At 45.9% G+C, this 14,404-nt stretch overlaps 1 protein-coding gene across 1 annotated transcript in view; it reads right to left on the bottom strand.

Moving 5' to 3' along the window:
• Positions 1 to 6,553: 6,553 nt before the first annotated feature.
• LOC135915170 (uncharacterized) overlaps positions 6,554 to 14,404 on the bottom strand; it is a 70,136-nt gene continuing 62,285 nt past the window's right edge. The window contains exons 2-3 of the mRNA XM_065448211.1: positions 8,443 to 10,318; positions 6,554 to 6,957 (exon numbers count right to left, since the gene is read on the bottom strand). Coding sequence (XP_065304283.1) covers positions 6,678 to 6,957; positions 8,443 to 10,313 — 2,151 coding nt within the window. The 5' untranslated portion in view covers positions 10,314 to 10,318 and the 3' untranslated portion in view covers positions 6,554 to 6,677. The remainder of the gene's footprint in view (positions 6,958 to 8,442; positions 10,319 to 14,404) is intronic.

Below are 14,404 nucleotides of genomic sequence, written 5' to 3'. Positions count from 1 at the left end.
TGAACGGGATCGAATCCCTGTCACAGGGGCTCCTGAAGGACAGCAACACGACAGACGAGCAGGCTGCACCACAATTTCACTCGGTATATATACGACATTTAAATGAACCCCTTTCACGCCAAAGCTTTAGCGAGCTGCACCATGAATGCACTGAGTTAGTGCCGCTGAGTTTTGAGGCAAGCGGGACAACAATTCTCAGCGTTCGTATGCACCGGTGCGCCGCGCCCCTCGTCTCGGAAGCCACGCGGGGGCTTCTCGACTGCGCCCCTAGATGACGCAGCGCATCCGGAAAGAAGCGCGAGAGAGGAGTTGGGTTGGCCCGTGATCTCGGAGGCCACTCGCAGGCTTCGTGGCGGCTGCGCTAGATGGCGCCGAGTGTTCTCAGGCAAGCGGGAAACAGGAGTGCGGCTGCAGTACGCGCCGCGTACACAACTTCTTTCGACGGGGGCGATACATTGTGTGGATATCTTTATTCAGTGATAAACTCATTAACGTCGACAGTCATCGTGAGATGGGTTCTGCTAATTTTTTTGGTTCAGGTTTAGACTCGGGTTCAGGCACGTTCAAAAAATATCGGTGTCAATTCTGGCTCGGTTCCGGCTAAAGTCCGGTTCAGGTATTATCGCGCGCAAATTCAGGCGCACCCTCCCCTCCTCCTCAACCGCATACACTTGCCCGCCAAAGCGTGCCGCATAAGCATCTGCCGCGGCTGCCTGAGACATTCAGTTTCAACCTACGCCACTCTTTTTTTGTGACGGAGCGTTTCCTTTTGATGTCATACACGATATGATATGTGCCTTACGGAGCTCCCGCCACACTCGGCTCCAATATTGCCTCGCCTTAGGTTTGAAATTCGGTTATGATTATCTCGAATTACGTGGAAATTTACAAAAAACGCGGGTGCATCAAGAATAGATGTGGCTAAAAATTTGCTATTGAAACAGTTGCTCCTAAATTCAACTAATGAAAAACAAATCCGAGGCCGTCTAATCACTTCTTACAAGTTGGGAATGTGAAAGCATTAACGTCCACTTGAACGCCGCCGAGCGGACCTCTCGAGTTTTGCGCTGCGAGTAACCTTTGCGTTAACGCTAGTTCCGCCCGCCTCGTATTGGGCAGAGTTCACGACGACGGTGGATCACGCTACCTGCCTCTTCGCTCGCTTACTTCGTCATCGGCGTATATACCGGCGTGGAGCGCCACGTTTCGCCACTGCCGAGGTCGCCGACGATGTAGACGTGCTTCAGACTCTGTAGCGGTACGCGATACCCGAGCCAGCAAGCCCGAGCCAGAGTCGCACTCCTGACGCGGCGTCGCAGCCGATGGGAAGTGAGGTGCCGTTTCTTCGCTGCTACAGACGCCGCCGACTATTGCGCTGAATGGGGGGATTGGACTGGAGTTATTAATGATCTTTTTATTATTCTGAAGTTCACGTTATTATCGGCAAGTTTTTTCCGCCTCGTCTAGCAACTCCTCCACAAAAACGCCACATTCGCTGCGCTTAAAGCTTTTTTTTTATCAAAAAATAAATATGCATGTTTTCAAAAAAATGCTCTGTCTAGATGTGTTATTCAAACAAGCTGCAAAGTGTGACTTCGCGAAGATGAAACGGCGCCTCCGTCACATTAGCCTTGTTTAACCGCGTCGCGTTTCCACGCGCATTACTGTGTTACGAGGCGTCCGCATTTTGCGTGTTTGACGCGCAAAATGTTTTGGGCGTCAAAACTTGGGCGACGGGGTTTCAAGCTACGTCGCGGCTGTTTTTAGCGAACGCGCCTCACCTGAGAGTGGAGGAGGACAAGTGCCGGGCGTCCGGCTCTCTTTCCCTCCCTCTCCGTCCCACTCTCTCTCTCTCTCTCTCTCTTTCTCAGTGCGGTCCGGTAGCCGCTTAGATTACATGGCAGTCGCTGAGCCGTATAGCATAAAAGCTTGCAGAAAATAGTTCTTCTTCCTCTTCACGATCACTCCATCTCATTAAATCGCTGGAGGCGGCTTTAGCTCGCTGGCGGTTCAACCAGGCTATGCCTATTCGTAGAGCATTATCCTTGCTCATGTGAACACCGTAGGCTAATTAGAGAAGGGTACGATGTGCTGCTTCCCCATTATTGTACCCAACGGCACTGCTTGCAAATAAATGAAATAGCCTTAAACTGCACTGGCCCGAAAAAACGCGTGCGATTTTTCATGGCTTGCATTTCATTGCTTTCCTTAGTGCTAAGCAACGAAAAAAAATGTATCAACGTAGCCATTTGGTCGTTTTATCTGTGCTTTTTATCATTAGCTATAGATCTCCTAATAGATTTACCATTACTACATCTGAACATAAGGAACCTTGAAAAGCACTACGACGAATTGTTGAACCTTTGCGCAATACTGAATCACACACTTCACCACTTTATCGGAAAATTGGTTATCTGAAAACGTGTGTAAACACACCCTCTCCATGGTTATCGAATGGAGCTTGCGTGCAGGCGATGTTTATCTGCCAGTATTACAAGCAACGAAACTCTGTATGGCGATGTGGCCCCTTACGTAAGGGATGACGTGATACACAGAATTGTAACTGACATTGCTCTTCAGACTACGGGGTGCGAAGTACATTTTATCGACTTACGACGCGAAAATGCACCCAAAAGCTTCGTGCCTCGTAGAAACAAAAGCACAATAGTAGGCGTGATTTACAAGTCACCGCAAAGACAACAAAAATTAGTTTCGATTCAAACTAGACAAGTGGCTTTAAAAACGTAGTCTGCTACATAGATCCTTACAGTGGGTTACATTACCATTGACATTAATCAGAGCAATATTTCTAACCGCAAATACCCAGATTAACTAGCGAATTGCAACAATTGAATCACATCGCCAATACACATCACCAACTCAAGACCGAGCCCACTAGATCACATAATCACAAGCACAGCAGACGCCAGATTTTGAAGTAGAATATTAGCACCTGCCATTACAGACTACATTCCTGCTTTCGCAATAATCCCACCCAGTAGAAACACGAGTCATTCGCATGCTCGTATTAAATACAAATATGACAGTATTTTTGGATAATGAAAGAAAACTGGCACCACGAGCATTCAGCTGTGACAACCGATAATAAATATTAGCAGGTCGTCAGAATGTTTAGCAGGTGTAGGAATTTAGGTGACAGTGTTTCAAAAGTCACTAAGTGAAACGTCAGGCGCCAACCTTGCCTAACAACTGGCATTCTGAGGTCAATAAATTACGAAGCATGACATGTTCAAGAAACGAAAGCGAAAACGGCTCTACGTTAGTTTAGAAAACAAGTGCAGGACCTATAAGAAGAATACTAAGAAACCTAATTAGAATTTCTAAACGAAGTTATTTTGATACAAAAGTTAAGCAGGTGCATTGTAAATGCAAAGCAACCTGGAAAGTTGCTTTCCACTGCCCTATACACGTGCAGTGGAAACAGCAAAGGCGGTATCTCTGTAAATGGCCCAATAGCAGGTGACCCTTCCGTTAACTGCAGAAAGCTTAAATATTTACTTTGCAACAATTTCTACTCTAACTACAAGCAATAGATATATTTCGCAATCAGGCGCTGCTTTATTAACTAAGAGTCCTAGCTCTTTCTTCCTTCAACCGACGGATCCACATGAGGTTTATTAATAAGGTCATCCTCTCCTTTAAAAAGTGTTCATCAACTAGCTTAGACTGCGTTTCTGTGCCCTTGCTAAAACATAACTTGATTTCCTGTGTGGCCCCTTGCCTCATATTATTAATGAATTGTTCCCCTCAGGCAGGTTTCTGGAACAACTTCAAATTTCCAAGGTTGTACCAGTGTTTATAAAAGAAGATGGATGTGTATAATTACCCCCCAGCATCCAAGTTTTCCTTTGTCCAAAGTTAGTGAGAAAATACTTCTGACTCATTTATAAACGTTCCTCGTAGTACACAAAATACACAAAATACCACTTCGGATATATAAGAGCACAGTTGACAGAGACTGCGCTAATTAAAATCGTGGGAAAAAACTAAAGCAAACATTCAAAGAGCGTTATTAACTATGGGCGTTTTCATGGACCTAATTAAGGCTTTTGATCTTGATAACGACAATAAACTGCTGAAACAAACTTCACAAATATGGTATTTGTGGCGCACCCTTAAGCCTCAGTAGCACATTTTTGAGAAACTGTCAGCAGTACGTAGTAGCTACAAACGTGGCGGCTTCACTATAAATAACTAGCAGCGAAATACCCCAGGGTGGGCCGTTTCCTTTTTCTGGCATACATCAGCGCTTTACCCGACTATCTTTCAGAGGACTGCATCTTATATGCAGATGATACAAATGTTTTCTTAACAGCCGAAGAGAAAACAGAATTTTACAAGAGAGATAATGTTGCTCTGAGAAAACTGTCGCGCTGGCTTTAATCTAATTGTCTTCATAGCGAAAAGTAACTACGTAGTTTTCACTGCCTGATCAAAGAACCATGATTAAACTTTAACAGCTGTCCCTTGCAAAGGGTTAATGAGACGAAATTTTTTAGGAGGTTAGCTTGACGGGCAACTACATGGCATAAACACATTCAAGAAATTGCACTCACGTTCTGCAAGTAAATCCCAATGCTTCATAAATTAAGATGTCTTTTTTTTTCGTTGCACACACTTCGTACGCTCTATATTAGCTTCATACGTTCATACATATCGTATGCAATTACTATTTACGGACTCACGTATACCCCACAACTTTATTGGCTATTATCGTTGCACAATTTACTGCGCTTTGAGCTATGCTCTACTTAAAGAGAATGGATTGAGTTAGATTAACGTACCCCATGCTTAACATAATACCCTTGAGAGATTGCAATAATTATAATGTTATTGTTTCACTTTAGAAAATATTGCAGAAAAATTATTTTATGCCCTTCTTCAGCGATCGCTTATGTGACTATTGCATACTCACGCTAGTTGTGGCGAACGCTTGTACTAATTAAGGCTCATTTTCCTTTTCACCGCTTTGGAATAAGTTACCGACCGATCTAACATAGAAACATTCACTTATCAGTTATGTAACTAAACTTGGCTCTTTCATGCTTTCATGCTTACTCAATCAATGAAAATACAGATTTGTACTGTCACCAACATTTTTTTTCTCGTTGTATTCACGTGCTCTTACGTTTATATTGAAGCACGTAACATAGGGAAACTCCTTACAACTCATGCGAGAGCTACAGGGTAGCATCTTTATATAATACCTACCTTGTAACCCTTCATGCGATAAGGAACTCACAAACTACCCCTGGATATAGGTTTCATGTTATCTCTCTGATGACCAGTTCTGCATTGTTATTTTCCTTCATTGTTATTTTCCTTCATAGTGCGCCACTCTATAGCTCCAGTGTTCGTGGTCATGCTATTTCCAAGCTTGTGATGTGTGTTAGTGCAGGAAGTGCTTAGTATTCTTTATCTTGTCAGTTTCTTTCCCTCTCTGTAATGTTCCTTTTTTTAATATTGTAATAGATGGTCCTGAAGAGGCCCACCTTCCAAATTTGCTTAACTTACAACAAATGTGTAGTAGCGAGAATTCGCCTTGACGAGAGGGAGGCGATAAGCTTCGGCAGTTTATTGAGTAGTCGCCCCCCGCTATTAGTCTCGTATATATTTTTCAACATAGGCACAAAGGAAGAAATTAAATTCTCGGGTTTTCGTGCCAAAACCACGATTTGGTTATGAGGCACGCCGTAGTGGAGCGACTCCGGGAATTTCGTCGCCCATAAAAATGCTGCTGCCGCCGCCGGGATTCCATCCCGCAACCTTTTGCTTTGCGGCGCAGCATCATAGTCCACTAAGCCACCACCGTGGGTGTGGGCACAGAGGCCTGTGTGATAGCGTTCAACATTCCAGAGCAAAGTGAGGGCTGTAGAGGAAGACGTACATTGTTTGTTTTCGGATCAATTCTGAAACTATGCAGCTTTTCATATCGCGCCTAAAGCCCAATACCCGATTGTTCTTGCGGTCACAGCAATTGGAAGTCGAACTAATGACCTCGTTCTCGGCAGCAGAAGGCCTATCCAGTCAGCCAATGCAGCGATACAAAAAAAAGGCCAGAGGAGGATAACTTCAATGCTTATTATGATGCATTAAGACAGGAGTACACATAGGAATACTTAGTACAACAGTCGAAATAGTGAAAGAAGTTCAACGAACCGTTAGTATAATTTAAGTCGGGTATACAAAGAACAAAAATGTAGCCATCAATTAAAAAACACCCCCTCAAGGGTACGTCATCACAATATAATGTTTTCAGTTATTAAACAAAACGAAAAATCAAAACTTCTGTTCCTTTTTCAGGCTGAAAGCTGTCAAAATTAGAAAGGCTGCACAGAATAATACAACATGCACTAGTTTTTAAACATTTGCGCACCAATTGGCCCGGGCAATGTGAATCCCTGCATCAAAAAATTAAAGATGACGTGGTATAAAATTTCGTTTTTACTAATTATCAAAACGAAATGAATGTTCAACGGGTGAACCAGCGACACGCTTGGCATCCGCGTGGATGTCTTGAGCAAAGGCACCGTTTCTGATTTGTGACATGCACACACACACACCCTTTATTTGCTTATAAAAAAACTTGGTGCACCATTTTGCAAACCGTACGGAACTGCAAACTCGTTAGGTTCCCGCTGGCGCCGAAGTGGTCGTCACTCGCGGACGTCGTCGAGACTGACGTAGCGCCTCACGCTACGCCAGCAGTCATCGTTGAGGTCATCCAGCTGCGTAGACCCGTCCTCTCTCGGGTGACACGTGACTCTCTCCCTCACGACGCCCGTGATTCGCATGAAGTCGTGGAGGCCTTGGAAAGTCCGGACAGCGGCTCGAATCGCGTCCGACGCCTCGGCCTCACTGACGCTTGTCAGTTCGGCGACCTCCGCGACGAGCGCTGGGTGGTGCACGACACGCTCGAGGGCCGCGGCGACGCGCCTGTCGAAAAATACACATGGTCCTAGAATTTACACTCACAGGATCCACAGATTTCCTCGTAATTATCAGGAATGGGAATGAAATGGGGTCTAACGCTGATTTAGAAGCTACGATACACTATCGGCTAGGCACACATGACAAGTTGTATTTAATGTCTGCTACTCCGAACACCATTGCACATCAAGCAAAACTGAAACGATTTCTTTTTATTCGGTACTGCCCTTGGAGAGCACATTCGTGCTGTAAAAATTAAATGTTACTTAAGCAAAAACCTAATTAGTACACATATCAGATATCAGTAAGTGATTTTCTGAACTATGCACTAACGTAAGCTCCCTGCAGTGTGTCAGCAAAGTAACTTTATATAGACTTCGTGCTAGGCTTCTCGCGCCTAACTCAGAATCCTTGCGCATCATAACTTTCTTGCGATCTGCGTAGAGCTCGCGAAACACGAACGAAACGACAGCAAAGGATGTGCACAGGCCGCCGACGTATATGTTCCGACTCTGGGAACATCTGACAAAGCAGACACGTCGCATCACCGTGAAATTCATGAAAGAGACCATTAAATGTGTACCCTTGCTGGGAAGGTACGTGCGTATAATCGTTGTCATTTATGGAAAGGCATGTCTGGCTAGCGCAGCCATCCCCTTCGTCCCGATATCTAAGGCATCCAGCACGCGTGCAAGTTCTGGTCGATGGTGAGAAAACAGCATTGTGCCTTCAAATAATGGCGAGCGGGTACATTCACTGCAGTGAGCGCCAAGGAAGTAAGGATGACCTTCGGATGGACAGTGAGCGCTGCTGTTCTTTGCATCTTAAAATTCGCACGGCTTCCACTCTGTCCCGCATTTTCTTTGCCATAACAGAAGGGAATTTGGTGTGCAATACCTACCTCACGTTCCAAGAATTTGAACTCGCATTGAACAACGCGTCCTACATCCCCTCTCTCCCACCGAACTTTTTGTTTGTCACTGTGCAGATATGCGCGACATTATTGCGTGGTCGAGGAAAAATCGTCTACCTCGTATCACTATGCTAGTGCGTTTTAGGCCATGAGCCTGCCTCTCTGCATAGGGGATGACAGCACAACTGCCATTACTTAGTCAACTCGTGTTTGCTGAGTGCTACGTAAATCACAAGATAAGAACGTACCGACTTTTTCAGTTTTCAAATCTGCCGAACTGAGCTGGGGGTCACTGCGGGGTTAACCGAAGTCAGCAGCGAACATTATGTGTCCGCTCAAAGCGCTTCAGTTGATCAGTCACTTAACGTTTAGAATATCAGATGTGTCCTTAGCTTTTTGTATAAGAATGATATTTCAATGCATTAGATGTATTTCACCGTTCCGCTGTCTTCTATTTCACCGATCTACCGTATTGAAGGTAAGTCGCAAATGTTCAGACGAACTTCCTAGCTTGATCTCCGCCGTGATAGCGGCAGAATTGATCTCTGCCGTGATAGCGGATACAACTACACACTCACTTGTCGCAGTTGAACCCAGGCCGGAAATAGGATGCCAGCGCCACGAGGCTCTGGTTGCGGCGCGTCACTTCTTGGACACGAAACCACGTCTCTTCCATGCAGACGGGGATCATGAAGTCGAGCAAAACGTAGTTCTTGTCGATGTCCACAGAAAATTTTCGCAGAAATACCGTGGCGTTACCCACCTCCCGAAAGGAAAACCGCCGGATGCTCCTGCTGGACTTCACTGCATCGGCAAGCAGTTCGACGTCCTTGTTTCCAACGCCGAGTGGGTGCAGATCCAGGACTCTTATGCTCCCGTTCTTTGATAGTCCTTCAAACATGGGCGTCCAGTGTAGGTTATCTGCACGCTGCGCAACTTCGCAGCTATAAACTGTCAGCTTAAGCACCCGCAACGTCGTCGTCGAGCCTATGTAGTGTCCGAGTGCTGACGCTAACGCTCCGTCGTAGTATGATGCGTCGATGTCTAGTATCGCCGTGGTGATGTGGCTCAAAGTGGGCAGCGTCTGCACGATGCTTCGAAACGTTTGGCGCCCCGTCGCATCAAAAAAACTCAAGCTGATCTCTGAGAACGCCCTGCATTGCAGGATCTCACTGTCGCCCGCGTAATAATCCCTTGCGGACATGTTTTCAAAGAACACCTTTCCTTCAACTCCAGTTTCCATTACTACTTCACAAAGACCCTGTAGAACATAGGCACTAGAGAAGGGTACTCTTATCGTCACCTTCTTTGGCCTTCTCTTGCTTCGCAAGGCCAAGAAGAAGCTCCCCCACTGCTTTGAATTCCACATATAGGATGATAAGGTAAGTTCCTCCACTGTTTCGTTCTCCTTCAACGAAACCAGCAAGCTGTTCAAAGTATTTCCCAGCTCGACAAGCCGGTGGCGGCTTTCAAAACTAACTTCTAAGCTTAAGAACACCCTGTCTTGTTGAAGTATTTTTCTTAAAAGTCTTGAACTCTCTGCACAAAGCCAAGCGTCTTTAAAGTGTGCCGAGGAGATCCCCTTGTTTTCTAGAAGACCGAAGAGGACCTGCCGGATACTGTTCCTTGGATATGTACCGTAGCGGCCAGAGACTGCAAGTTTCCTTAACGCGGTCGTGTTAGTGACGTATTCCCTGAACGGGCTGGTGTTGTCACACCGACGAGCTGTCGCGACGACACTGTTAAGGGAGATGTCCACAATGGTGGAGTTTCCCGAAAGGGCCGTCAAAAACATGATTGCATCTTTTCCTATGATGGGCAAGTTGCCAATGTGCAGTACTTTCAGCGACTGTGTTGTGCGAACGAGAATCGACAGGACGGACGCAAACGTTTCTCTGCACTGTGAACGCGTGTCGCATGCGAGCTCTTCGAGGCGCGTCATGGAGGAGATGGCCATGCAGATGTCCTTGTGCGGTCCCAAGCTGCCTGTCTCTCGCAGATTCAACTTTCTCACGGATGTGTTTTGTTGGAAGGCAGCGCAAAGCAGTCCTTCGTAAATATTCAGCCTACCGCAACTCAACTCGACCTCCGTGATGCAACGGTGCCCCGTCAAGAGCCAGTAGAGCAGGGTGGCGGCGCGATGGAGATTTTCTGCGGAGTGGTCTCGTACGAACGTGCCATCGATGATCGTCACGGCGAGGTGGCCAGGCGTCCTGGGCACTTGTTTTAACTCTATTTCCGCCTGGCACAATACTTCGTTCCAAACGGACAGGCTGCTGAGGATTTGACAGGATCGGCCCTCGGCTGCTGTGCAAGGCATGCGGTAGTTGATGACCGTTCCCGTGAAGGTACTGACGAAACAGTCGAGGTCTGCAAGAGGAATCCTGTATCGTTGCACGGGCTCCGCTGATGAAGCTGCCGTGACATCTGGGTCTGCGAAGTCCGTCATGATAACTGCGTTTCAAGGAGAGAAATGACGTTTACTCTCTCGATGCTAGCATTGACAAGTCATGTTTCCTTGACGAGCAACGCAACTCTCAACGGTGCACATAAATATGCGTTATGCCACAAATATAATAGCACTGTAGCGGCTCGCTGAAGCTTGGCCAGCCGGTCGACAGCCATTTCAGGACGATGCCTAATATGTAGTAAGGTGTTATTGCTGTATAATGCAAGAGCAAAAGAATGCTATAGAGGGAGGTGCGTAGTTCCGTATTGTGGGCGAAACATCGATCTCCCGCAAACGCCATAACTGCTTCACTCAAGATGCACACCTGACCTGTTTCGGTACTGAAGAGAAACTGTCCAACACTCGACCTGCCCGAGTGGCCTCCCTCTATAGTTCTTACCATTAAAAACGCTGTTCAGCATTCGGGATGAAGTTCATTTCATTTAATTTCATTTATTCAACCTTAAGGGCCCGAAGGCATTACATAAGGGGGGGCGTGTATCAAAGTAAAACAGCTTCATAAGAAAGTTACATAATAAAGTGCACATTAGTTGTAATAGGTACATAAAAAGAAAATTTCAAAAAAGAAGAAGGCGGAACATATACACAATAACAAGGCGATAAATAAATAGATGTGGTATTCATGTGGTTATGTTGGTATTATCAAAATCGTTTAGTTTTTCGCGGAATATTTTGCGATCACTGCACGAAACAATGTGATCCGGGAGTGCGTTCCAAAGTGTTATGGCATGGGGGAAGAATGAGCTGCTCATCGCCGTCGTCCGGCACTTTATCGCCGCCAAGGGGCGACTATGAGATAAACGGGATGATGTTCTAAACGGGCGTTTTAAGAGGGCGTGTCCTGAATGGGTGAAATAAAAGAAAGTGTGAAGAAGGCAAAGACGAGAAGTTACGCGCCGTGAAGCAAGCAATGGGAGAGACAAAGTTTGTTTTAAGGTGGTTACGTTGATATGTCTAGAATATTGTGACGTAATGAAGCGAGCAGCGCGGTTTTGTATGGCTTCTAAGTCATCGGCGAGATAAGCTTGTGAGGGATGCCAGATGGATGATGCGTACTCAAGTTTGGGTCGCACATACGTTAAATATGCTAGTTTTTTTATTTCAGACAATGCAGATTTTAGGTTACGTCGTAAATACCCTAGTGTGCGTGAAGCTTCGCAGCGAATTGTTTGGATATGTTTCACCCATGAAAGTGATGGCGTCATATGAACTCCTAGATATTTGTAAGTACACGTGTGATCAATAGGAACAGAGTTAATGCGATAAGTGTGGTGTACGGTGGTGTGTTTGCGCGTGAAAGATATTACCTTGCATTTAGTGAGGTTAAGAGGCATGTGCCATTTTTCGCACCAAGAAGCGATAGTATCAAGGTCGTTTTGTAGGGCGATTGTGCCGCTAGATGTATGAAGGGGGTTATAGAGAACGCAGTCGTCTGCGAAAAGCCGCAGCTTCGTTGATATGTTAGTGGGAAGGTCATTTATGTAAATCAATTCCAATTCTGCAATCGGCCCTCCATGACTGGTGAAAACTTTTCGCGCTACCCCCCACTTCGCTTACCTGTCAATCGCCGACACCTACACCACGACAATGCCTCATCTGATATTATATGTGCAGTCTGATTATGTATGATTAAACCAAACAAAACGAAAATTTCTAATTCGCCGCGTTCTTCGCTATTAGCCCTCCGCTGTAGGTCAAACGTTTTCGGGCTGCGGCCAGTTCATCTGTACGTCACGCGACGCCATAAAACCGCGAAAACTCACCGTGTCCAAGTGACGCGTACAGGTTTATGACGCAATAATATGGCGAACAATATTGATTTCTTTTTTCTGAATAGCCGGGCACTGCCCCATTCTCAAAGGAATAGATGATGGCTGCCCGCCGACCACTCTGGCACTGGCAACTCGCAGCTACTGGGCAGCGTGGATTTATTTACGTATAATAAAAAAAGATTCTGCTTGGCAGTATACCATTATCGAGTCCTTTCAGTACGTATACGGCATCGCTCTGCCAATTCTTCTTTGCTGAGGATCGATTTTAACAGCATTTGTAACCGTCCGTCGCACGCCGCAGCGATTTTCGACCTGCCACCGCAACCTAAGTAAGGAAAGCGAACCGATCGCAGACGGCGGCACCACCATTTTCAGCGGTCATCTAGTTTCACTGTGCTTAGTCGGCCCCATCGAATCCCTCTCCACTTGAGCTTGCTTCTCGCCTCTTGTCAGCCAACTAGATAAAAAATACTGCTCAATGTAGATCATGCGGTTCGCTTTGAAAGCAAAAAAATCGACCTCCTATAAATGAGGTACGTGTTTGACTGGGCTTGACAAACAACGCTGCGGGTTACCGCCCGATGTTTGCGTCAGTGCTTACGTAAACTTGACGTGAGGAGATTGGAATAAAAAGTGATTGGAATAGTTTTACGTTTTAGGGTCCATGCTCATTCCGCATGAGATGCCCGACCGTTAACAAAGCCGGTAACCATGTCACCTGGCAAATTACGTGAAAATGTCTTCTTGTTCGATAAACATAGGCTCTAGAAATTTGCGCTTACGTAAGCAGGATAGCTTATGAAAAGTTCAAAAAGCAATAAAAACATACAACACACGTCACGGCTACTCATTTGCAAACCAACCTCGTCCTCAGCCCACGTGGTGATAAACGTCTAGCTAGTCTTTGCTGCTTTGACGGCAAATGTGTGTGAATACTGAAGTTTGTGAATCAAATCGAGTACGAATGTCCGAGAAAAATTGCCATCAGAAGTGCTTTCGAATAACGAATGTTTCCTCGCTTCCGAAGCAACATGAAATACTAAGTTCGCGTTTTCTAAAAAACAAATGGGGCTTATATACATTAGTAAGTGCATGTAAAACCGTTCACAGTTAGGCACCCGGACAACTGAGGAACTGAGGAGCAATTATACGGCCACCAATGACGGTAAGGAACAGGGGCATTTCCAAGAATTAAAATTCCGGGGGGAGGGAGAGGGGCCTAAATTTCAAGGGTGCGCGTTGGAGCCCATGCGGTAGTCGCACACTCGCCGTACTTCCTTTCGCTCCCCCTGGAAGTCGTCGCTTTTTCTACCCCAAGCCAGGTATGGACGATGTGTTCTTTTGCGTGCGTGCCCTTCTTCAGCCGCTCTTAAACACAATTCCCCGACGTGGGAAAAAAAGATGTTGCTAATTAAGGTGGTGCCTTGAGAAAAACGAGGTCGTGTGTAGGGTAAATACTGGTAACGAAACAAAAGAACAAAATGTAACCAGGAGCACGTACAATGTTCAGTTCCCTGAAAGAAAAACGCCTGACACTACGACACCTCACATTGTTTAACTCGGAGCATTGGAGACCTGGTGATACTTGCCAAGTATTAGGCCAAAATAAATTCGTACACATAGGCCACGTAAAAGCTAGCCATCCTTTAGGAGAGACAGGAAATTGTTGAGCAGGAGTTATGCACCCTGAGCCTTCGCTCAGAAACCGGCGACATTTCCACCAACCGCGACTTAAGAGCAACACAGTCATTCAGAACGAACTTCCAAGCCATCCTTCTTTGTCCTGAAAGACTCCAATGAGCGTTTTCCTTCCTTACGTATTCGAAAGAAATGGATATTCGACCACCTCTAGCTGCGAATTTTCGAATCGGATAACAATTGAACTGCAGCAACTACTCCATTCCTATTCGAAGTTTCTGATTCTCGAACATGTTTGAAGATGAGCATTTAGATAAGTACGTCACCATCACAGCCACCGCCACCCGCTGGAGCAGCCGCTGACGATCACAAAGATCATGAGTAGTACAGTCCACGAAAACGGTGACAATAGGCTACAAGTGTAAATATGGCGGCTACTTCGTCAAAAGTGTCATTAGGTTAAAACGCACAGATCATGCGAAAGTGTAGCCTCCTTAATTCCTGTTGGCTGGTGCAAGCTCAAAGGAGCCAGAGATGCTGTTTCTGGTGGAGAAACCACGGCGTCACTTAGCCACGAGAAGTCATTCGAAAATCAATTCGCTGCTGCTACACCTCCTGCGGTTTCGCAGCATACCATCCGTCTCCACCTTATCATGTGTC

Source organism: Dermacentor albipictus, chromosome 8 (genome assembly GCF_038994185.2).
Source record: "Dermacentor albipictus isolate Rhodes 1998 colony chromosome 8, USDA_Dalb.pri_finalv2, whole genome shotgun sequence".
Lineage (NCBI taxonomy): Eukaryota > Metazoa > Arthropoda > Arachnida > Ixodida > Ixodidae > Dermacentor > Dermacentor albipictus.
This window is presented reverse-complemented; position numbering and strand designations above follow the sequence as displayed.